This window comes from Puccinia triticina, chromosome 3A (assembly GCF_026914185.1).
Source record: "Puccinia triticina chromosome 3A, complete sequence".
NCBI lineage: Eukaryota > Fungi > Basidiomycota > Pucciniomycetes > Pucciniales > Pucciniaceae > Puccinia > Puccinia triticina.
This window is the reverse complement of record NC_070560.1, coordinates 7,730,215-7,754,317: the sequence shown is the minus strand read 5'-3', so window position 1 is coordinate 7,754,317 and position 24,103 is coordinate 7,730,215. Positions and strand designations below refer to the sequence as shown.

Genomic DNA, 24,103 nt, shown 5'->3' with positions numbered 1-24,103 from the left:
CCTCATCATAGTCGAGTCCCTGGATCTGAGAATAGCCCATGGCTACCAGGCGTGCTTTCAACTTCTGAATGGTTTGATCGGGTCGACGTTTGACTTTGAAGACCCATTTAGATTTGATAATCCGCCTCTTTTCTGGGCGCGGTACGAGTTTCCAGGTTTGCATTCCCAACAGTGATGCAAATTCGTCTTCGGCGGCCTTCATCCAACGGTGTTTATTTGGGGATTTCAGAAGCTGACGCCAAGTCTTTGGTGTGTCAACATCGCCACCAGCAGATGCGTTCTTTGACCATTGACCGTAGCGCTCCGGCGCTTTGCGTTCTCGTGTTGATTGGCGGCGTGGAGGCGGTGGTGCAGGCTTCGGCGGTGGTGCAGGCTTCGGCGACGGAATCTTCGGCGGAGGAAGAGATGGAGATTTTGGCGATTCAGCTTTTGCCGCAGAGGAAGGGGGAGGAGTCGAGGGGACGCGGGGGGGGGAGAGGGGGAGACGGAGACGCAGGGAGTGGGGGGAGAGAAATGATGGAGATGTCCGGGGAGAGCAGCGAGGGAGATGACAGCGGGGAGTGTCGGGAAGAGTCTGAATCTGATGGAATTGACTCTACAGAGCGAGGAGCGTTGCCTGGGGCATGGATTGAGGCTGCCAAGCGCCTATCAAAGCGAGGTTTGAGGGGAACGTCAAGTGGCGGGTGATCCGGTGTGGCTACCCGAGGTGGTGGAGATGGGGTGGGAGAAGAATGATCAATAGGGGAAGACGCATCTGGAGCTGGTGGGTGCAGGTTGTTGACGTCCCGACTCGGTTGAGTAATCTTGAGGGGAGAGAGATCCCTAGACGGAGGAATCTTTTCGAGTTGGGACCACGGCATCTCCACTGTGATTGGATCAGATGGAGTGTTCAGTTTTGCGCCGTAAGGGAAAGTTGAATCAACAAACATAACATCACGCGACTTGACAACCGAGCGGTTTTCTAGGTCCCACAGGCGGAACCCATTCCCGTCACAGAGGTAGGAGAGAAGAATGGAGGCCTGTCCCTTTTGATCGAGTTTCTTACGGTTTGCCTCAGGTACCTTGTACCAAACAAGGCATCCAAAAGGATGTAGCCGCTCAATGTCGATCTCTTGATGTTGCATTATCGAGGATGGTGAGAGAAAACCTTGCGGGGTGTTGCAAGGGATTGAGTTGTATGGGAAGATCGAGTGTCTGAGGGCATCGGCCCAGAATGATTTCGGAAGCTTGGCTTGCAGGAGAGATGACCTCACCAGATTGCTGATTGTTCGATTGGTTCGTTCGGCGACCCCGTTCAATTCCGGCGAATGAGGAGGACCCGGTTCGTGCTTAATGCCTGCGGAGGACAAGTACGAAGTGAACTGACTTGACAAGTACTCTCCGCCGTTGTCTGTGCGGAGAGCAAGAATCTTGTGGGAACCCGTCTTCTCAAAGAATGCACGAAAAGTTTTGAAACAGGCGAACGAATCGCTTTTTAATTTCATGGGAAAAACTTGGAGAAACTTGGAACAATCGTCTATAAAGGTGATAAAGTACTTATAGCCCTCCCGAGAGACGACCTCATAGGAGCAAACATCCGAGTGAATTAGCTCGCCCGGGGTTGAAGATCGATGAAGAGTTCGAGATCGAAAAGCGTTGCGGGGCATTTTTGATTGGACACAGATGGGGCATTTTTGCACCTCAATCTCGTTCATCGTTGACGGGTGGATATCGTGACGATTCAGAAAGGCTTTGAGGGGTTTGAGGCCGATGTGAGAGAGTCGATAGTGGTATGCAAGCAAAGAGTTGTCAACAGGTGGAGAAATAATGGGATTAGAGGAATATGAGCTCACAGGCTCAGAGGACAGGTAATAGAGATTTCCTCGCCAATAACCACGACCGGAAAGCGAGCCAGTGATGTGGATGGAGTCCGATCGGTAGAGATCGCAGGAGGATTTGGTGAAAACAGCAGTAACGCCCGCGTCGCACATGGCAGCGATGGAGAGGAGCGGTTCATGAAGAGAGGGGACGACTAGAGTTTTGACCTTGACATCGCCGCCTATTGGAAGTCTGGCCGTGCCCTTGTGAGTGGCTTCGACCACAGAGTGGTCGGCAAGGCGGACAGGAGTGTGGTCCGGCTTGGGGTTTTCGACGGTGGCAAGGTCCGGTGTCATTGACATGGAGCATCCAGAGTCCAGGTTCGCATCTCCGGCAGTAAACGCGCCGAAGGAAGCTGAGAGAGCGGCAACCGCGTTACCAGCGACAACGTCGATCTGGGAACCAGAGTAGTCGGATTCTTCATCTTCTTCGTAGGTATGAGACGATTGGCCGAGAGTGGCTGCAGAGGTTCGACCAGCTCGTGCGGCCGGCTTGCTTTGGCCTTGATCCTTGGGATCCACCCGGGGTCGTTGGTTTGCCTTATGCTCGGCGAGAATCTTGCGAGTGTTGTTGCACCGATTGAGATCGTGGCCATCTGCGTTACAGAAATCTCAGTGAAGCGGCTTACGAGTGCGATCACCTGGTCGTTTGTCAGATCGGGGTCTGGCCTTTGCCGACGAGGCCGAGGGGACAACCTCGGTTTGAGACTGTCGTCGGGTGTGCTCGTTTTTCAGAGCTAAGACAATCGCCTCGGACTGTACACCATCTTGATTCATGAGATGGGAAACGCAGGCCATCCAGTCGTCCGGAATTGAACTTAAGAGCGCGGCGGCGTGTACATCGGATGGAGTGAGAGGTTTATCCGGAGTGATGAGAGCGTTGAGGCGATCGTATGCCTTCGCCATGGTGTTAAGATGCGAGAGAAGGTCGTCACCTTCCATTTTCGCGAGAAGGAGCTTGCGAAGCCAGTAGACTCTGCCGCCTGTGGACGAGTCCAGGTGAGAGCGAACAAGCGCCTGCCACATGCCGTATGCGTTCTTCTTGTAGGGTCGGACAGTGAGTAAGTTCGAACCTACGACTGTTTGCGTGAGGATAGCGCAGATTGTTTTGTTGTCTGCTACCCACGAGGCTGGCGGATGTTCGGGCATCGGCTTTTCGATGACATAGTCCAAGTTGACGGCGTCGAAATAGGAGGTCATCACGAGGTCCCAGTCCGGGAAGTTTGAGTCTGGGCCGGGTTCCGTGAGAATGGGGAGACGAGCGGCAGCCGATTTTTGAGAGGAGGCTGCCGAAGAGTCATTGTTGATGGTCACAGTCGCACCGACGGAGGATGCGGGGGCTTTGCCCGAGGTTGAGAGTTTCTTATCGTCAGACATAGCTAAGAGCAAGACGACGAGAGTATTTTGATCCTTTTTGATAGTCCACTTGTAAGATTTCACTCGAAGAAGACCGATATTTAACGTGCTTGGTCGATTGTGGAGCTGGAGCCTAGCGCGGGCTCATAACCTGATGAGCTAGACAGAGCTGAGACCAGCGGACTGAGACCAGTGGACACGATGCGGGTCGAGTGGAGATGGTAGTGGAAGGATGAGGAAAGAGTCCTTCCACGTCCGCTGGGCCCAGGTATACTACATACATGTGAAACTAGGTGTAAAATGTGGATGAAATGTGTAAAGCAGAAAAAGAACAAAGAAAACCTGAGAACCATAACTCAACATCTTCTCCAGAGCTACTCCAGCGCTGCTTCAAGTCTGCTCCACCAGCACTTGTAGAGCTTGCAGGACTGCACCAGAGCACTCAATGTGGCACAGTCTGCTGAATCTAAATTTTTCCCAGGAACAGCTGATGCTCATCAAAAGCTGAGAAGTAGGCATTGACTGAGCATTGGCTGAGCCTGGTCCCAACACCGCAAAAGCTGTGCTGAGAACAGCAGGAAGCGTAGCCAAAGCGCAGCACTTATTGCCGCACTACGCTACACTTTTAGCAGCGGGTGGCCTGCTGCGCTTTTTGCTGATTCATCTTCACGGAAAAATGTGAAGATTTCACCAAGCTTTTTTCAGCGGCACGCAGTGGTTTTTTGCTGCGCTGGCCTCTGAAATAGTGGAAAACCGCTGCGCTGGGCGCTAAAAAGCGGGAAAACCGCTGAAATAGCGATAATTGGTCGCTGTGCGCGCTGAGCGCTGAAAATTGGCAATTTCTGCTGATCCCAGCTCTTCAGTGCACAACAGCGCAGGGTTGTCTGCGCTCTGGACTCCATTCTTGGCAAAAAAGTGACTCAGCTGCCAATACGGCGGTGGCACACTGCACTGGTAGCGCTATTCTTAGTGTAAATTTGCTTGAAATCTAGCAAAAATCAACTTTGGCAGCCAAAAGCGCAGCAGCGCAGTGTGCTATCCACACTATTTCAGCAAAAATCCGCTAAAAGTGGTCAAAAGAGGGTCCAGTTGCTGTCCCGCTTTTGCTGCGCTATTTTGTAGCAAAAGCGGGAAACAAATGCTGCGTTTGCGCAGGCCAATTTACGCTCAGCGGAAAGTTTGCTGCGCTGGCGCTGAAAACAGCGCCCGGCCGCTGACGCTATCGCTGTTTGGCTCCAGGAACAGTGGATGGCCGCTGTGCTGCACTATTTCTGCGCTTTTGTCAGTGAAGTGCAGCTGTTGTGGTGTTGCTGGGCCACAGCTGATCATTGGCTATTCCAAGCCTGATACATATCCAAGTGTCAGCTGGACCAAGAATAAGCAGCTTAGCCAACAATGGTCCAAAGCTGAGCATCATCTTGGAAAAGGCTGGTGCAGATCTGAGGATCAGCTTGGACAATAGTGTTCCAAAGATTAACACCAGCTGGGCCAAGAATTTTCAAAAGCTGAGCATCAGCTGAGCCAATGCTGGTCCAAAGCTGAGCATTGGCTGCAAGGCTGTTCCAAAGCTGAGAATCAGATGTTTTAAGACTATTCAAAAGATTAGTATCACCTGAGCCAAGGCTGTTCCACAGCTGAGCATCAGCTGAGCCAAGGCTGGTCCATAGCTGAGCATTGTCTGAGCCAAGGCTGGTCCACAGCTGGTCCACAGCTGAGCCAAGGTTGTTCCACAGCTGAGAATCAGCTGGGCCAGGACTGGCTCAAAGCTAAGCATGAGCTGGGCACCAAAGCTGAGTATGAGCTGGGCACCAAAGCTGAGCATGAGCTGGGAGCTAAAGCTGAGTATCAGCTGACCAGAAATGAGGATTAGTGGTGCCCATCCAAAACTGAGGATCTCCTGTGGAAATCCTGAGAGGTAAGTAGATGGGGGGAGATGTGGTTAGATGGTGGGTAGATGGTGGATAGCCCGCTGGAGCTGGCATGATGTCACTTGTCATCAAGTGACTTTTTTTCTTATCCTGGTGTTTGTCCAGTCTGCTCTCCACAAGAGCAAGCCGGCTGACACCCAAGAACCAAGCTCTGGTGCTCTGGTTAAGCTGCCTTGGCCATTCCAACTGGTGCATCCATTCCTCCTTATGAGAATAGAAAACTGAAGCCAAGACGGTCAGCTATCCTGGCCCCTCAAGGTATCAGCAGAGGAGGGCTAGTTTTTGTTCTGTGGGAGGTGCTAGGAAAAGCCACAAAAGCCCAGAACTCCCAGGCAACAGATGAAACAGAAGTCATAAACCTCTCCTACAGAGAGTCCCTGCCCCCCCTGCTTTCAACAGGCTTAGTTAGGCTAGCATGAGCAGCACGCTGGGATCACAGTGACTCAATGCATGGCTGGTTGAAATTTTATGTTGGTACATATGTCTATAAAACAACAAAAACAGTAAGGTCCGATTTCGAGGGAAAATGGCATTATCCCCAGGCCGCTGTCGAGCTGATTCCCGGGAATTAAGCATCCAAAGCAATACAAAATCAGCAGCTCGTCCGCAATGTTTCGGTCGATTGTTTTGGGTGTGTGTGTGTTTACCGGGGATTGGAAGGCCGGTCCGGCATAGAAAGAGGAACAAGAGATGGTTGATTGCAGATCTCGAATAAGGTTTGATCTACCCACCTATAATTCACAATCAGATGGCCATCAGTGGAAAAACATTTGAATAGATTGGCGACCGTTTCATCGGGTGCTGGAGAAAAGGAAGAGTTGATGTAGAGAAACTGTTGAAAACCAAAAAAAAAAAAAAAACAATGTGGAGATCAGCCGGGTCGACCGTTCGCAAGGTCTCAGTTACTTCCTGCTCCGTTTTTAGATGAAATCTGGTAGCCTGGAGGACTCTGATCGTACCACAGGATCTGTCGGCTTCAATGCCAACTCCTTCCTCAGAAACGCGATCACAGCTTGAAAGCGATTCGAAGAGGTGATCTTGAAGAAATTCTGCTTCATGATGGGAGCCGAGCCCGTTGCTTTGAATCGAACGACGACTAGACTCATGACGAGACGGGCGGATAGATCAGCAGAAGGCAATCAACATGAGCAGGAGTCCGCCAAAGAACATTGCACCCCGTCGTCTTTCACATACCTTTTGAACCATCCCGTTGCTTGAATTCGTCGAGGGCCCTAGTCGCCTCCGGCAGTCCACTCGATGATGAGAGTGAAGAGGACATCGGATCACACCTGTTCGATCGATTGCGCAGATCGGGAATCGGGGCACATGCGAACTTGACGCAGTCCCTCCGCGCGAAGCGCCCGCAGGAGTGACTTGCCCCGAACTTCACAAAGTCCCTCGAGGCTTCGGGGGTGACCTCGCGAAGCGAGCCGAGTGAGCGACCCGAGCTTAACTAAGCCTCTCGATCGGAGGGTCGGGGGGGGCCGACCCCGCGTCCCTTCCTCTCCGAAGGAGAGGCTTACTTGTAAAGTCGGACCCGCGGCCTGAGGACAGCCAAATTTTGGCAGGGAAATGATAAAAAATAAACTCAAGACAGAATTCCAACTAAACAACAAATCTTTTTTCAACGCCTTTTGGCACGGTTATAGCTGCCCATCTTGGGAATCTGCTGGCTTTTATTTGGTAAAATTTGGCCATAAATAGCCTGCTCAGCAGACTTTTTTGCAAGGGCATTTACAGGTTTGGTGAATTAAAGTTTGTTGACCCTCCGGATTATAATTTCTTTGGATCAGACAGAGTCTCACGGTTTTTTTCAAATATCAACTTACAAACATACAATTTTGATGGAAATTTTAAATTGGGTCCACAATCAACTTTTACAGTTGAACTCTGCCAACAATGACTAGAAAATCAAAACACATCCCGACGGCAAATCACACCTCCAAGTGTGGGAGAGATGGGAAGAATGGTCTTGCAATCCTCTTTGTCAAAGGAAATCGGAAGGGGGGAAAAATACAATGAATGATTTTACGAATATTCATCAACAGTCCGATGATGATCATGTGGACGCACTTGCTATTACCCCTCTATGCCTTCGAGTGGTATTCGCAATAGACAACAAACACGGCTATATCCCTCTTTCCAAGGATGATCCGCACTACATCGCCAAGATTTAACGCAAGAAAGCTCTGAAGTTTCTACCATGCAGTTGCAGCAATTGCAACGTTGAATCCTGAGACAAACTTGTCCAGAACCTCAAGGAAACAACCCAAGACAACTTTGACGACGCAATGATTGATCAGCTAGAATTCTGATAAATTCTTTCCACATAGCGGCTCCTTCAGTTGTACTGGTAGCTGTAGTCTTAACAGCTTGAACAACTTCCAGAGCTCCTTTTAGCCCAGTACTGGTGCACCAGTATCGTTGTTGGAAGGCAATATCTGAATCATTGGAGCAAAGAAAACCGGTGATGAATACCTTTGGTGTCATCTTCATCTTCTGGAGTTCTTTGCAGATGTGCAGAATTTTTTTGGCTTTGGTACGTGGTGGTTGAATATTTGAATGGTTGTCCATCTTGTATAGCTCGTCTACATCATGTAATTCTTCAATTGCGCTGGTACGTGGTAGGCCGGCCATTTATCTAGCTCAAAGTCAAGTATTTGCTGTTTGAGGTTATGATGGGCTATGGTGGCACCAGAATTGTGCTGGCGAGCAGAGAGTTGAGCAAGCCAAAGGTGAATAAACAAAAAAATTATGTCTATGGCTTTTGATGTATACCTTATACTATTCATGCACTAAGGACCGGATCTATCCGGGATTGTATCTGGGCCTGAATTTGGTGGATTGTGCAAAGCTGTCATACTTATCCATCCCCCTAGTTGCCAACTGCTCTGGGTATGTGGACTTTTGAGGGCTGTACAGATACCAAAAAAAGGCCAGCTTTTCAATGGTCTAGGAGGCGTGACATGAATCTGGGTGGTTGTGGGGGATATTGAGGTTGTAATGCCCTCCCCAGCCAAATGGCTGGTTGCGCTCACGCGAGATTTGGGACATTATATTCAAGTCCCTCCTTCGGAGGCGCTTCACGCCTCCTTGGAAGGAAGGGACTTGTGTTAAGTTAGTGAGCAACCATCACCTGAGTAGTTGGCATATTCCCTCCTTGAAGGATTGTTCCAGCGCGCGCGGGGGACATCCTTCAAGGGTGTGTTACACCCAACAGCTGCATGCCGAACTTGCCAAACATGGCAGTTTGGCTGCCATACCTCGCGCGACTTGAAGTTTGGATTTTGACGAAGTCGGATTCCAACAACATCCAAACTTAACCCAAGTCCCTCGCTGCTGCGGGCATCTGGTCTTGCAAAGCAAGCCTCCAATAGCCCTCGGCAGGAGGGACTTGCACGCTATCACCCCCTTGTGCAGAGCCTAGAATCCCAGTTTGGCTGGGTGGTTTATTCAAACCATCACAGTTTCCTGCTTTCAACATGTTTAACCTTAAAAATTTGCTTGGCATAAAGCCTTTCTTCTTGCCTATCATCTCATACAATCTGAGTTATGTTAGACCTTTTTCTCTGGTACAAATAAATTATCCAAGAAAATCAAACCTTGGAGTTTACTGAAGTTGAGTAACAGAGATCATCTGTGCTCAATGAAATCTAAATACATGTAGTTTTTTTTCAACTTACAGTATACCATACAACAGCATACACCCCACTCAATGGGGCATCCAATTGAGTAGATTCCAAACTCCATCCAATGACCCGGCTCCACTCAACAACCGGTCATTGGATGGAGTCCCACTCCACTCAACAACCACTTATTGGATGGGGATCATGGGTCATTGAGTGGAGTGGTGCTCCATCCGATGACCGCAAAGCGGCACTCCACCCAATGACTGGTTGGGTGGGGCATACACCCCACTCAATGACCGGTCATCGGAATGGATGGAGTGTGGACTGAGCACACCCCACTCAATGACCGGTCATCGAGTGGGGTGTATACCCCACCTGACCGGTCATCGGGTGGAGTGCCACGTCAGATCCGGTCATTGGATGGAGTGCTACTCCACTTGATAACTCAACATTGAGTGGAGTGTACACCTAATGGCCGGTCGGGTGGTGATCCCGTAATGAACCGTCCATTGAATGGTTGCGTTGTCCAGCTACATTGCCACTTATGAGCACAGTCCTCAAATGAGGGTTTGTGCTCTAATCTCACAATGAATGTCTGCAAATCTGGGTTACAGAGTCAGTAACGTTCATGAGGTTTGTTTCTCTTCTATAATTTCTCAGGATACATATGAGCCAGTACAAAAAGAAGAAAAAAAAAAACCAGAATCAGCGGTAGCATGTTGGGCTGATCTGGAGCAAAAAATAACAACAAAAAGTCGTGGTATGCGAGATGTACAACAAAGAAAAGGAAAAAAGACCTGAAAACCCCATTCTCTGTGCGCCAGAATGGGGAGGTACGGTATAAGTCCCTCCTGACGGAGGCTTGCTTTGCGAGTTCAGCCTACCCCCCGGGGGCCCGGAGTCATGATGGACTTTGCTAAGTTCGGACAACATTCCACCTCTCAACCACCCCAACCAGCCCTTAGGTTAGGTCCTGGGTTAGGTCCTGGGGGGGGGATATGAAAAAATGTTGACAAGAGGAACAAAGTCGATTGACTTTTGCAAAGTCAATTGACTGTAAATGACAGCCAAACTGCCATGTTTGGCAAGTTTGGCATGCCACTGTTGGGTGTAACACACCCTTGAAGGATGTCCCCCGTGCGCGCGGGAACAATCCTTCAAGGAGGGAATATGCGGACCGGTCGGGTGGCGACCATCCGCATCGGGCGCTAGTCTAACTTGACACAAGTCCCCCCTGGTGGGAGGCTCGCTGTGGCTGGCGGCGAAGCGGCCCCTCCCGCAAGGGACTTGTGCACAAAGTGAGAATTTTGGCTGAGAAAGAAACCACCAATGGCTGGAGGAAAAATACTTAGCATCACCCAGCCTCCCCCTCAGCTCCTGTGGCCCTGCCCCAGAGCCAAATTACACTTCTCCATCTCAGCTTTCAAATGGCGCTGGTCTCCTCTCCCCAATCCTTATCATTTTTGCTGTACTAATGTTTTAAAAATAAAAATAAAAACACAATGGAATGTGAACCAAGGAATTACAACCATCATGCCTTGTGGATATTGGATTCACAAGCCTGCAGATATCTGCAGATCCTACACCTGTAGCCACCCAATTGTTGCAGATAGGATATTCAATTGTGCATATTATCAGAAAATCCAGAATTGGATCTTCAGTGCAATGGAATATCCTCCAGGATTCCTTTGACCTCCAAAACGGATCCCTTCGATCAGTTTTGGAGTTTATGCCTCAAAAACGTGGGGGAGGGTGCCCATCAGCACTGCCAAGGAAACTGTCTATTCAGGTTTTCTTGTACATGTTTTGTTGAATATTAAATTGTGTTTTTGTGTTTTTAGGATTGAAAATCCTTCCTTTGTCTGCCAGCCTGCAGACCTTATTCATAAGCCTCTCCTACAGAGAGCCCTCCGGGCCGGGTCCCCCGGACCCTCCGTTTGAGAGGCTTAGGTAAGCTAGGGTGCTAGTATTTATTCGGGGCAAACATGGGTGCCACCGCCGTCTAGCTTAACAAAGCCTCTTGGGCGGAGTGTCCGGGGGACACCTAAGCGGTGAAAGCTGGGGTGGCAGGACCAGAAAATCTGCCTCAATGGCAGGTCTTTATTTTTGAATCAGTTCTAAACCCCCACCTCAAAGGTTTCCTGCATGGTGTGTTGGATCAAATGATGCCTAAGAAGCATGGCTTCATTCCTATCCTTTCCCCCTTCCTTCAGCCCTACATTCTGACTTGTCCGGGTGCTTCAAAGGCAAAAATGATCAAGGAATGCACTGGAAACCGGAGAGACTATAAACTCACACGATCACTGACAGTTGAATGAGGTCAACGTACAAAGCAAGATTAGCTAAGAAAACTGAACATGATGTGTCACCAATCTGTCTAACCTTCACCAGGAAAAAACAATAGTCCCTTGGAGACAAGTGACATTTGACAGCTTTGGTTGCAGCTCCAAAGTAGCTCTGATCCTGTGCCACCTGTGTCCTTGGTGCTCAGTGTGTTTTAGTGGTTTATGTACATACATATCCTCATGGCTCAGTGCTCACCGGCCCAGCTCAAGGATCCCCAGTGCCACCCAGCATTGTTCATTCTGGCACAGTTTGAGCCACTGAGCTATGAGCCTATGACTGTTGGGTGCAAGTTCAACAAGCCTGCCTAGACCTGCGTCTTGCTATATAGATGTACATACAGCAAAGGCAGGGAAGTTTGTGCTGTTAAACACATTATATGTATGTAAATACTTCCCCTGATCTGCAAAACAGGCGTTGATCAACGCATGCCCGTCCCTTGGGGGCACGCCCACGCCCACGCCCTTTGAAAAGGGTGTGCGGGGCCGCATGCCCTGTATTTGCCAATGTCGTGCAAGTCAAAGGGCGTGCACGCCCCTGTATGGGCGTGCACCTTGCCTGCTTGCCCAGAGGGATACCTCTCGGCGAGCAGGCGTACACATCCCTGCTCGCCAAGAGCCCTTCGGCGAGCAGGCATACACATCCCTGCTCGCCGAGAGCCCTTCGGCGAGCAGGCATACACATCCCTGCTCGCCGAGAGCCCTTCGGCGAGCAGGCATACACATCCCTGCTCGCCGAGGGGGCTCTCGGCGAGCAGGCATTCACATCCCTGCTCGCCGAGGGGGCTCTCGGCGAGCAGGCATACACATCCCTGCTCGCCGAGAGCCCTTCGGCGAGCAGGCATACACATCCCTGCTCGCCGAGGGGGCTCTCGGCGAGCAGGCATTCACATCCCTGCTCGCCGAGGGGGCTCTCGGCGAGCAGGCATTCACATCCCTGCTCGCCGAGGGGGCTCTCGGCGAGCAGGCATTCACATCCCTGCTCGCCGAGGGGGCTCTCGGCGAGCAGGCATTCACATCCCTGCTCGCCGAGGGGGCTCTCGGCGAGCAGGCATTCACATCCCTGCTCGCCGAGGGGGCTCTCGGCGAGCAGGCATTCACATCCCTGCTCGCCGAGAGCCCCTTGGCGAGCAGGTGTACGTGGCGAGCAGTTATACTTGCACCTGCCCGCCAAGGGGCTCTCGGTGAGCAGGCTCGGCGGGCAGGTATACTTGCTCGGCGGGCAGGTGCATGTGTGCCTGCTTGCCGAGAGGCTCCCGCCAAGGGGCTCTCGGTGAGCAGACGCGGCGGGCAGGTGTATGTATACCTGCTCGCCGAGAGGCAAGCCCCTCGGCGAGCAGGTATACGTACACCTGATGCCTGCTCGCCGAGAGGTATCTCTCTTGGCAAGCCTCCTGCACGCCCTTGCATGCCCATGTAGGGGCGTGTACGCCCTTGCATGCCCATGTAGGGGCGTGTACGCCCTTGCATGCCCATGTAGGGGCGTGTACGCCCTTGCATGCCCATGTAGGGGCGTGTACGCCCTTGCACGCCCATACAGGGGCATGCCTTGCACCCCCATACTGGGATGTGCACGCCCTCCGCAAATACAGGGCGTGTGGCCCTACACGCCCTTTTTGAAGGGTGTGCGGCCCCACACGCCCTTTTCAAAGGGTGTGGGCATGGGCATGCACCACAGGGATGGGCATGCATTTATCAACACCCTTGTCCCAGTGCCAATGTAGAGAGAGGGGTGTTGAACAACTCAAGTACCTGTTGCTTGAGCAGATTAGTCCTGAGCAGATGCACATCACAAGCTGTGTGTGCACATGGCAGAATGAGCTACACTAGCTGCTGCTGGCTGTGCAAGGCAAACAAATGTATACTTTGTTATTGCATTTGTGCTATGATGTACCAGCTGTGGATAGATGCTGGATAGATGGCCAGAGCTGTTCAAATGTCACTTGCTGCCAAGGGAACATTGTTTTTTCCTGGTGCTTGAAGGTCCAAAAAGGATTCAAGCCTATCCGAGGGCACTTTCTAGATTTACTCAACCCTCCACCTAAGAAGGGAGCTGGATGACTTACTGCTCCGATTACAGGTTGAAGAAATCGGATAACAATTTTTTTGAAAATGTGGTCCTCTCCGCAACATGGAGATCTTTCATTTGGTCAAAAAAAGGGAAAGAATTTGCTGAGTTGAGGGAGGGACTGGCAGATTACTGAACATTTCGGGAATTCGGCAAAAAATCAAGTTCCTCCTGTGCCACCATTCACCGCTTGCGTGCAAGTCCCTCCTGCGCAGGTCAGGGACTGCGTTAAGTTCGCACATTGGTGGAGAGGCTGGGGGAGGAACTATAAAAAATTTGAAAACCTCTCAGCCAAATGAACTTTCTGCTCCCGCGCATAATTTGGGATAATGCGCAAGTCCCTCCCTGCGGGAGGGGCGGCTTTGCCGCCAGCCACAGCGAGCCTCCCGCCAGGGGGGGCTTGTGTTAAGTTAGATGTCTCAACACTTCGCGATTTCTTACCACCAAAAGCTGTCGCCAGCCGTGCAAACAACAACAACAACAACAAAAACATCATCAACAACAACAACACATAGGTACAAAAAAAGGGAAAAAAAGAAGATGGACGGGGCCGAAGGGAGGAACAAAAGACGATTAAGGACAACGAACGGGCCGATTACGATATATGTGTGCGGACGGGCAGAGGGGCGGAGAGTACAGGGGCAAGAAAGGATGTTTTGTGGTGTTGGGGGTGGGGGTGGTTATATATATGTATATTAGGCGGGAGGGTCCTTGCACAGAGGGTGGATGGTACTTTTGAGGGGCCCGGATGGGATATGGGGGCAGGAGCGGTCGACGATGAGAGTGTCATAAATAGCCTACGGAAACAAGTGCTGAGAAACGAAGACACAACGAAGGTTGGAGAAGAGATGGTCATGAGGACTTGGAGTTGATGCTGCTGACGAGCACGTGGTCGTGGTCGCAGCCGGGGCTGGCTTGGTGCTGCTGGTCGGAGGGAGTGGGGTCGACGCAGGTGTGGATGGAGTTGAGCCAGCCGAGGGCAGAGTGGTTGAACTGGCGGACGCGGAGGTCGCGGGGGCGGGGGTGGTGGAGGGGCAGGGCGCGCGGGTCGTGGAAGAGGAGCTGGTCGAAGCGGATGCGCTGGGCGACGGAGACGCGCAGCATGCGCGAGAGCGTCAGCCGGGACTCCTTGGGCAGCAGTCTGAACAGCGTGTCCTGCTCCGACAGCTCTGCGTCCTCCCGCTCCAGCTCGACGGGGTCCCAGGCCAGCGGGGCCGGCCCACCGGCCAGCCGTCGACTGGGCCGCCTCTCCCGGGCCGCCGCTTCCGACGACGACGCTTCTTGTATGCTGAGGCCCGCCGATGATGACAAGGACGACGACGAGGTGGTGGTGGTGGTGGTGGTGAAGGAGGCGGACGAGGAGCCGTCGGAGGAGCCCTTCGGCGCCGGCTTCGGCCCGCCGTGCGGCGGCGCCACCAGCGGGCTGGCGATCTTCAGCGGATGCGTCTTGCGCACAAACTCCCGGAAACAGAGGTCCGCCCGCGAGTCCGCAATCCGCCACGGGAACCGGCGCAGGATCATGCACACAAACATGATCCCGACGCTCCAGACGTCGACCAGCCGCGGGTCGCAGGCCCGGTTGCCCTGGCTGTCCCGGATCAGGATCTCCGGGGCGAGGTAGGGGTCGCTGCCGACCACGTCGGTCGTCTTCATCACTTCTTCTTCTTCTTCTTCTTCCTCTTCCTCTTCTTCTTCTTCTTCGCTGGAGGAGGAAGAGGAGGAGTACAGCTCGGGGCGGCGCAGCCGGACGGGCTTGTTCGCACCGGGGTACTTGAAGATCGTGGCGGCGCCGAAGTCGATGATCTTCACCCGCCGCTCGCGCGACATCACGCAGTTGTCCAGCTTCAGGTCCCGGTGGGCGATCCCGATGGAGTGGAGGTAGTGGACCCCGGAGACGATCTGCTTGAAGACGCAGTAGGTTTCTTTCCGGCTCATCTTGCCGGTCATGACGATCGAGAAGAGGTCGTACTCTGCATACTCCATGACTTGGTAGTAGTTCCCTCGCTCGGAGATGATCTCGACGGAGCGGATGATGTTGGGATGGCTGTGGCGAGTGAGTTGGGGATGGTCAGTGTTTCTGGTGTGGATGGATGAGGAGAGAGAGAAGACTGACTGTAATGCGCTTCCGATACAAAACTCGGCAGTGACTTTTTTGAGATACTCCTTTTCGCCTTCTTCCTTCTTACGAGCCCGAAACTGTTTGACGGCGTAGACCTGTTCGTGTTTGTTGCTATTGTTGGCGGCGGACGACTTGAGCTTGAAGTTGATCCCGCCGGACTCGGAGCTGTTGCCGCCGATCAGCCGGACCGTTCCGCCGGCGCCAGAGCCCAGGACCTTTCCGAACTTGCCATACTTCTTGTGCAGACTGTTTTGCTGTGGTGGTGGTGGTGGTGGTGGTGGTGGTGCAGAGGAGGAGGAGGAGAGGAGCTCGGGCTGGGGGGTGTTGAGGCTGGAGTTTGAGGGTCTGGTGGGCAGGGCGGGGATGTCGAGGGGGGCGGGGGCAGAGGGGGAGAGGCTGTGCTTCTTGGAGAAGGAGGCTCTCCCGGCGAAGAAGCCGCTCGGGCGGGCGGAGAGGGTGGCCTGTGGGGGGGAGGTGGCCAGCCCGCCGGGGTAGGAGCTGGCCTGGTTCCTGAGGGAGGCGGGGGGGCTGAGGAAGGTGTTGTTGAGGAATCTGCGGAGCTCGCTGAGCGGGGTGTTGTTGTTCTGGGAGTGGTGCGGGGTGGAGAGGGCCTTGTTGTCGAGGCTGGCGAGTGCTTCGGGGGTGAGGCGGGCGTCTGAGGGGCGGCGGGTGGCGGACTGGTTGCGTGCGCGGATCAGGGAGGGGTTTTCGAAGATGAATTGTGGGGGTGTTTGGAGGGCAGGGAGTGGCTGCTGGGCCTTGTTGGCTGCGCTGAGTTTGGTGTGAGGGGTGGGCAGGGGGAACGGGGGGCTGTCGTGGGCGAGGCAGGGCAGATGGGGGGTTGATCTGGAGTGGAGGATGCTTGGGTGGTGGGTGGATGTGCTGGGTTCGGAGGGGGCTTCGGAGGGTGTTGGGCTGCTGGAGAAGTGGGGCATGGCGGGTGATGGCTGGCTGAAGAAGAGCTGGTGGTGGAGGGAGTTGAGTTGGTTTTGATGCTGCTGTTGTTGTTGTTGTTCGTCGGTGGTGGTGGTGGTGGTGGTGGTGGTGGTGGTGTTGTGTTGGGTTTTGATGGGTTTGCTGTAGTTGGTTGGGCGGGTGACTGCTGCTCTGGAGGGCGAGGGCAGGTAGTGGGGGTCGTTCAGTGCTGGGCGGCTGAGCAGGTTGATCATCGTGTGAGTGAGTGAGGGGGAGTGAGGGGGAGTGTGGAGTGGAGTGAGTAGTGCTTTTATTATTTTAAGTGTGGACTATGTTATACATATGTACATATTTAAGTTGTCCTCGGTTGTCAGGCCAGGGAAGGAAACTCCGCTTGGCACGATCACCACTTGCGCTTGGCAATCTGCACAGTTTCAGCCGCCCTAGTGAAACCTCCCGATAAGCATCAAGCAGCTGATGGCCGCGGCCACCATGACCAGCCCACCTCGGCAGCCGCTGGAGTCTCGTCAACTGATCACCCGAACCATCCACTGGCTTGGCATATTTACATACATATTACTCCAAACACCTGCCAATCCACCCCATCCCCATCAAAAGTATGTGAACCGTTGCCTGGTGATCACCCTATGTAAGACGCCGTGCTCATATATATTCTCGGTGCTCCATCCACTCCATCAACATCCGTATGGCGACCACTCTGTCGCTCAGACACCACAAACAGCCGCTGAACAACATCATGCATACTCCGTTGCCAAGAGACCTGATCTCCCACGAGCTGATCGCCCAGCTCCTTGACGGAGTCACTGGAGAACTTCATGATGAAGAACTTTCGAAAAGAGCACCCGACCGAACAAATACATAAGCCGGCTTCTTCCTCCCATCGATCCCCCACTGTATCTGTCCCATCCAGATCGATACACCCGCGCCGATCAAACAAAGGGGCGCCAAATCAGCCCACAAGCCACCCATCCATCCTTCCTCTTCTTCCCTTGGTACTAATTAAAAGCTCCGGGACTTGCTCGTCTACGTACATATATTATAGTATTCAAAATCGCATATGCCACTGTTTACATAAAATCATAAAGCCCATTTTGGCTGGGAGATGTCAGCGTGCATAAAACTTAAAGTGACATCTCCCAGCCAAAATTGCAGTTTATGATTGTATGTAAGAAAAAATCTTATGCAATTTTGAATACCATGATAGTCCTGCCGCAGCATCAAGTAGCTGGCAATCTGCATTGCTGCTCCTCACCACCACCACGGCCCCATGAGGACATACCCCTGCCCACGGGATCTGTCTGCTGATCACACCATCTGAAGCTGACACCCAACAACTGCATATATACTACTAAAACCCTTTTAAATGTGTTCCATATAGGCCACACAAGCATCCTCATCCAGATCTGCATACAGTATCATTTAATCAAGACATCTACTGGTCTGAAAGCTGCCCAGATTGATAAAATTAAAACATGGCCTAGAAATCCTTCATGTTTGGTGGAAAGGAATATCCTTCTTGAAGCCTGACTGCGGTGGTCTTGATTTAGGACTTACAGTCAGTCAAATTGAACTGTCCACTACTTGCCTTACACACTTGGTGTATTGATTTGTCATAAAGCAATCAAGCCTCATGGTTTGCAAACCAGACATGAGTGCTAGCAATCTCAAGAGCTACACTTTGCTAAAAAAAAACTGATAGCATAGCAGGAAACCACTAATCTAAGGGGCATGGAAAGTGTTTGCACTAGCAACAGAATCCAGCTACTTAAGCTGGCAGAAGAGCCACCAAGATCAATTATGTATGTAGGAATACACAACTTGGTGAACAGTGTCAATCACATAAATTGAGAAAGACACTGGGATCTAAACCAGCTGCATATTTAGGTAAGCAAAGCTAGAGATGGTCACTTTGAACCCGCTGAAGGTATCCACTATCCGCTGGCGGGTATCCCCGCCAGAGTGGGCGGATACCCGCCAGCAGATGCAGATGTCTGAGATCCTGGGGAAAATACAGCGGATACCCGGGTATACGGACAGGTATCCGTTCACCCAAGGGTAGGTAGGCCACAGCTAAAGAATAGGTAGGCCGCAGCTAAAGAATGTCAAGTGGTACCCGGCACTGCTTGGCGGGTCCTGTACAACACAAGTTGCATATTCCCAAATGATAAGCTATTCACACTTCAGAATTCAAAATTCTTAAATTTTTGATTGCTTTGTAAAAATGTTAGGGAAAACTAAATCCAGTAATTTCACATTTCATATTTCTGGGAGTCAAATTGCATGTTACACAGGTTTTTCTAGCTTTTTCCCTGTTTTTGAAGGATATAAATTTGATTTCAAAACACTCTCCCTGCCCATTAATATAATGGCGGAAATATGTCACTCACTAGGATCCATCCACTGGTTGGCTGATCCTCTGAAGTTGCTATACTTCACAAGTCTTTTTCATAATGTGGTGCTGTTTGTTTTTTGAATAAAAACCATTCCACAATGCAAAACTGAAGGAATTAATACCAGAGGCGAGCGGAGCGGGTGAAGGGAGAAAGATCGGCTTAGCCGATAGCAGACAAATAGTCTGAAAAAGGACCGAATAAACTTACTCGAAGGGGCTTATGTGCCTTCGCAGATAAGACAGAGTGTGGGCTCAAGTGCGCACAAAGGATCAAAATAGTCAGAGCTGATGATGAATTCCTGAGTAGTCTGTTGTGTTTAAATAGAACACATACAATGTGCTCAAGTTGTGGGCGCGCTTTAGAGGACAAAATGAATAAGGAAAAAAAGTACATGCATAAAGGAGGGGACATGTTTGTGATATGAGAAAAGGAAAAAAAGGAGAGCGGTGACAAGTGAAATTCCAACAAAAACACTGCCTGTTACTTGGCTAAGGAAATATTTTAGCATAAGGATAGGTACATTCTTGGAAAAACGTTTGTGCATTGAAGCTTGCAAACAAAATTGTGATCAGGATTAACCAAACACAAACATTCTACAGAGAGATAATGATGTGTTGACATTGAGTGAAATATCATTTCACTACAACTTCACCTACAGTTACCCTTTTATTGGGAAGACAGTTGAACCAAGTTAAAGTTGACATTGAACTCACATCATACCAAGCAACTGACAAAATTACAGTCTGGCACTCTCTAGAGAGTGCAACAAATCCATCTCTGGTGTATCCAACCACCAAGAAGGGAGTCGTCTCTCCCCCTTGATGAATGGTTTGCAAACCAACCATCAATGAGGGGTACTTCTCTTCTTGATGGGTGGTCTCCTCCTCAAGACATATTGATACATCCGCTGGCCACACACCAGTCTAGACACTGATGTTACCGCAATGATCCCATCAGCCCAGAGCTTGGGGCCGGCCAAGCGGGAATTGGGCATGTGCCAAGATCGGCCGCCCACCCAACCTCCCCAATCAAGCCTCCTGGGCACCCCCCAAACCCCCAGTGGCACTTGGCTGCGCAGGACTGGGGTATGTGCCCAGACATGCTTGATGTAAGTCGGAGGTTTCAAATTTGGCCAGATGCAACTTGCATGCAATTTTGCAAGTCAGTGTTTAAGTTCATTCTTGAAAACTGAGTTGCAAAAGTGCATGCAAGCCACACTGTACTACACCACCTAAACCTGGTTGAATTTTTTTTTTAAAATTTGGTGTTCAATAAACGCCTTGAACAACAGCTTGCAAAATTGCATGCAAGTTGTGCATGGCCAACTTTGAATCCCCCTCTATACAACAGCTGAGGGGAGATAAATTGTGTGGGTGATTCCTGTCATTGAGTCAAGCAGTTGACTATGCAAGTAGGACTTTGAGTTTGAGAGCCCAGGGGATCCAGTTTTGTCCTACCCCTCCCTGGAAGCACCCTAACCACTTGGGTAGGTCCTCCCTGGACAACATTAACAACCATCCCTCTTTTGCTTGTTGCTATGGCACAGCTGGAGGGTCATCCATAGGGCCTTTGGGCCTTTGGGGATTTTCAATGTGTGCTGTGAGATGAATGTGACTTTTTTGTTGCATTTTTTGAGAAATAAACATCCCAAAACTTAGATCTAAGGGTCTAGGATTTTGTGGATTTAAGAAAGTGGGATAATAGTATCAACAGTGGGTAGTTATGTTACCAATAACGGTAACGTAACGGGTTTTAACCGGTTATTTTTAAAGTTACTCGTAATGGTGGTGCGCTATGTTATTGTCAGCCGGGCTACTATATTAAGTTAGAGCCCGGCTAACTAATCTAGCTGTGACATTAAATCTACATGCTAAACTGCGGCGCAGAGCACCAAGCAGTCGCTAAAACTACCCGGCCTTAGCGACTACAACCTAAGGAGCGGGCAACAGAACTCCCGCCAAAGGAATCAGCCGGAGGAAAAAGCATTGAACAGGTTAAAAACCCGTTCTCAGGCCAAGAGAACGGGTCGCAAGACATTCTCCAGTTCGATCGAACTAGGAGAAACATCAACCAAAGAATTGATGTGAAACGGCCGGAGGAGTGTAGTAGTAAAGTGGACTACTGTACTTCTCCGGCCGCAGATGAACAGTAAAACATCCCTTGGTTTGAGGAGAGAACCCGTCATCCCCAATAGATGACTGACAGGAGCGACTTGGATCATAGAATCCTTGGAAGCTCCTGTCAAAGCGCTATTCCTCCGGCCAACAAGCCAAAGGAAGTGTAACCACATAGAGCTACAACCCTACCGGTTGTAGCTTGTCCATATAAATGGGGGCCTTTGGGTTATTAAAGGTCCCCCAGATACCTTTTATAACCAGCTCGTCGCCTCGCCAGTCTCGCCACTCGTCTCACCGACCAGTACGCCAGCCTGACATCGCCTCGACTTCAGTTTCTATTGGATCAATTGTGTTTTTTGCCGCAGACTTCCTTTTTCAAGTAAGTCTGTGTTTTTTCCTTTCTATCGGGATCTATATCCCTACATATCTCCTGGGAGCAATTAATCGCGCAAATACCCCCTTGTTAAGGGCCCCAGACGTCACAGGCTACAACAACCCCTGCGCATCTTGTGCGCAGGCCCTGTAAGAACCGCGGAGGGCACTAAACCACCCCAGGCGCCCCTGGCCCCTCCTTTAACCCCTTTTTGGGTTCATTAGAAATAGCTTTTTCTAAGCTATTTCACACTTCTACCGCACATTTGCTGCGCGCTATACTGCACCGTGCTCTGTTGCCGGTGTAGCTAGAAGAGTATTTGTACTCTTGGGATCACCGCGCCTGACAGTTATTGCGCCATTGCTTGGACCATTTTTTTCTGTTTTTTACGTTATCCAGGCCCGCGGCGCGCCAGATAACAAGCTGATTTCAGCGCCAAAACGGCCCTTGAGGGCGTGTTATTGCATTATCCAAGCAATAATGTAGCATAACGGCGTCGGAAAAAGACCCGTTACACTATCCATATGCCACTCAAACGGCCTGTTACTCATAACGTAACAGGGCCCGGTGGATAACAAAGGTAGTTATGTTATGCAAATAGCACGGATAACGCAACATAACATAACTACCCACCGCTGATAGTATTGGTATTCAGTGAGGAAAAGATCCAGAGACAGAATATGGTAATGGAGTAGGAAGTTTGGAACACTTTGTAGAAGCATGATATAACTGTGTACAAGCATGCAAGGACTACATTGGGATCCTATGGGATCCCTGTCTCAACAAAGTTAGTGTCAGAAACACCACAGAGTAGCATTAAATAAGTCCAATGTGAGCCTCACCTTTGGGGGTCTCACAAGAACCCCTCACAAGACTTTCACATAGCCTTTCACAAGATTACATAAGCCTATTGTACTTAGTCTCAGTTCATCTCTTCCCTAGTCCAGTAGAGAGCTTGGATCCCTTCTCTCTACTGGCTAGGTAAGCCTTTTCATTCTTCTCTTTCATCACTCTAGTTGTACTTACAGAGAACTTGGATCCCTTCTCTCTACTGGCTAGTCCCCTGCAATCCAGTATACATTGGCACTAGAATTGCTCCAACGCCCTTCAGCCTGTCCCTTGTGCTACCTTTTGACCATTCAGTGAATACCCCTACTTGGCAGTCTTACATCCAAAGATGGAAGCGGATGGAAGTGCAAAGTGCCTCCACAGGAGGGACTTGTGCGTTATTGGTGATTTAGGACTGATAGCAACAGTGGGTAGGTATGGTACGGTTATTGGTACTGTACCAATATTGTAACAATTTTTTCCCTCATTACCGTTACCGTTAACTGTAATGGAGGTGCATTAAATTTACAATATCACACACCCAGGATGTTCAATTTTTGACATCCGTTACAATATCTGCCCGCACGGAGGGGCAGATATTGGACTATATATGATCCAGAGGGGGCCATTTGCCCCTCTTTATCTTTCAACTGGTGGTTAACGTGTTACGCTATTAGTAACACAAGTAACACACCAAAAAAATCAGGCCTGGGGTTAAAATTGGTCGTTACCAGTAGAGCTAACGCTTGAGCGCAGTAACGGCAAGTGTTATGCTACACAGATCACGGCGGTTATTGTAGCGTATTGTAACTACCCACCGCAGTCAGTGAGAGCAATGCCCAAAACCACACCATGACCCACAAATGTTGCCATGGCTCCACAACCTCCAAGGAATCCATCAATATTTCTTGATGGTCTGACAGCTATGCATCTTTTCTAATTTTTGATGCACTAACATCAATGTAGGTCCTCCTGCTTTGCTCAGAATACCATCTTGAAGATGGTGGACTGCAAAAGCCAACCGCGAGCTCCTCAAGACAGCATCGCAAATACAAATCCATAATTACTTGCCTCGAGAAAAAAAAATGACAGAAAAGGTGCCTAAAGGTGCAGGATGCTTGTGGGAACATGCATTTGCCCTAGATCAATCCAAATACCAAGGGTGCCAAATCACAAAACAACGATGCCTCGACTGTTTTAGCCAGCATGAGTTTTTTTTTTTACTACATGCCTTGTATCTTGAGTTTGGGATGGATACAAATCCACATGAAGGTGGCAGGCTTCTGATGAGTCTAGTATAAATGTAGAGGGTGATTACACCAAGACGGCACCGTGCAGGGGCCTTAGCATAAAAAAGGAAGGACTATTGGCCTCTCAGGCAAGTTTCACCAATAAGGCTTAGGCCCTGTTTGGCACCGATATAATTATAGGTGATATAATTGCTGATTAATTCAATAAAAAATAGAAAATTCAACATAAAGCCTCCAAATTTTATTTGTAGGCAACCTACAGTGCTGGTCTCTTCAACTTTGAAATCAGATTCAACTGATTCAGCCATCTTCAGCACTATAATACCATTATATCACTTTTTGACCAATATGAAGTGATATAATGGTATTATGGTGCTGAAGATGGCTGGATAAGTTGGTTCTGGGTTCACAGTTGAAGAGACCAGCACTGTAGGTTGCCTACAAAAAAAATTTGGAGGCTTTATGTTGAATTTTGTATTTTTTATTGAATTAATCAGCAATTATATCACCTATAATTATATTGGTGCCAAACGGGGCCTTAGTTAACTTAGCGGAACGCTGCCACTGGCCGCAGAAAATAGCACTCCGAAGGGAGGACTGAAAGTTGGGCTGATGACAGGGTTCAGCTTCCTCGGAATAGCTGTATGGATGAATTCACAACAAATGGCAAGCGGATCGGCCCTGGTGGGCCGACATGTTGCGTATCTTGAGGAAATATTATCGATGATGGCGTTCTACAAAACGCACAAATTTAAATATATATCAAGTTTTGAAACCGTACGCCACTCCACAAGAATTCCTTGCAGAAGGTGGCGACTATCAATTCTACGAGACGCCCAGCACAATACATAGGTTGGTTGGGAAGTGACAGCCATGAAGTCATATCAATCACTGGCAGTGCAAGAGAG

The 24,103-nt window shown here is 50.3% G+C and overlaps 2 protein-coding genes across 2 annotated transcripts; both read right to left on the bottom strand.

The window, feature by feature from the left end:
* Positions 1–5,672: 5,672 nt before the first annotated feature.
* On the bottom strand, positions 5,673–6,419 carry PtA15_3A829 (uncharacterized protein; the record flags this gene model as incomplete). The annotated part of the gene is made up of 4 exons (XM_053167835.1): positions 5,673–5,694; positions 5,872–5,972; positions 6,100–6,236; positions 6,335–6,419. The coding sequence occupies 4 exons, from the start codon at positions 6,417–6,419 to the stop codon at positions 5,673–5,675; spliced, it is 345 nt and encodes a 114-aa protein (XP_053019013.1).
* Positions 6,420–14,031: 7,612 nt separating this feature from the next.
* Positions 14,032–16,467, bottom strand: PtA15_3A828 (uncharacterized protein; the record flags this gene model as incomplete). The annotated part of the gene is made up of 6 exons (XM_053167834.1): positions 14,032–14,172; positions 14,269–14,826; positions 14,929–15,223; positions 15,293–15,544; positions 15,614–16,260; positions 16,399–16,467. The coding sequence occupies 6 exons, from the start codon at positions 16,465–16,467 to the stop codon at positions 14,032–14,034; spliced, it is 1,962 nt and encodes a 653-aa protein (XP_053019012.1).
* Positions 16,468–24,103: the final 7,636 nt, after the last annotated feature.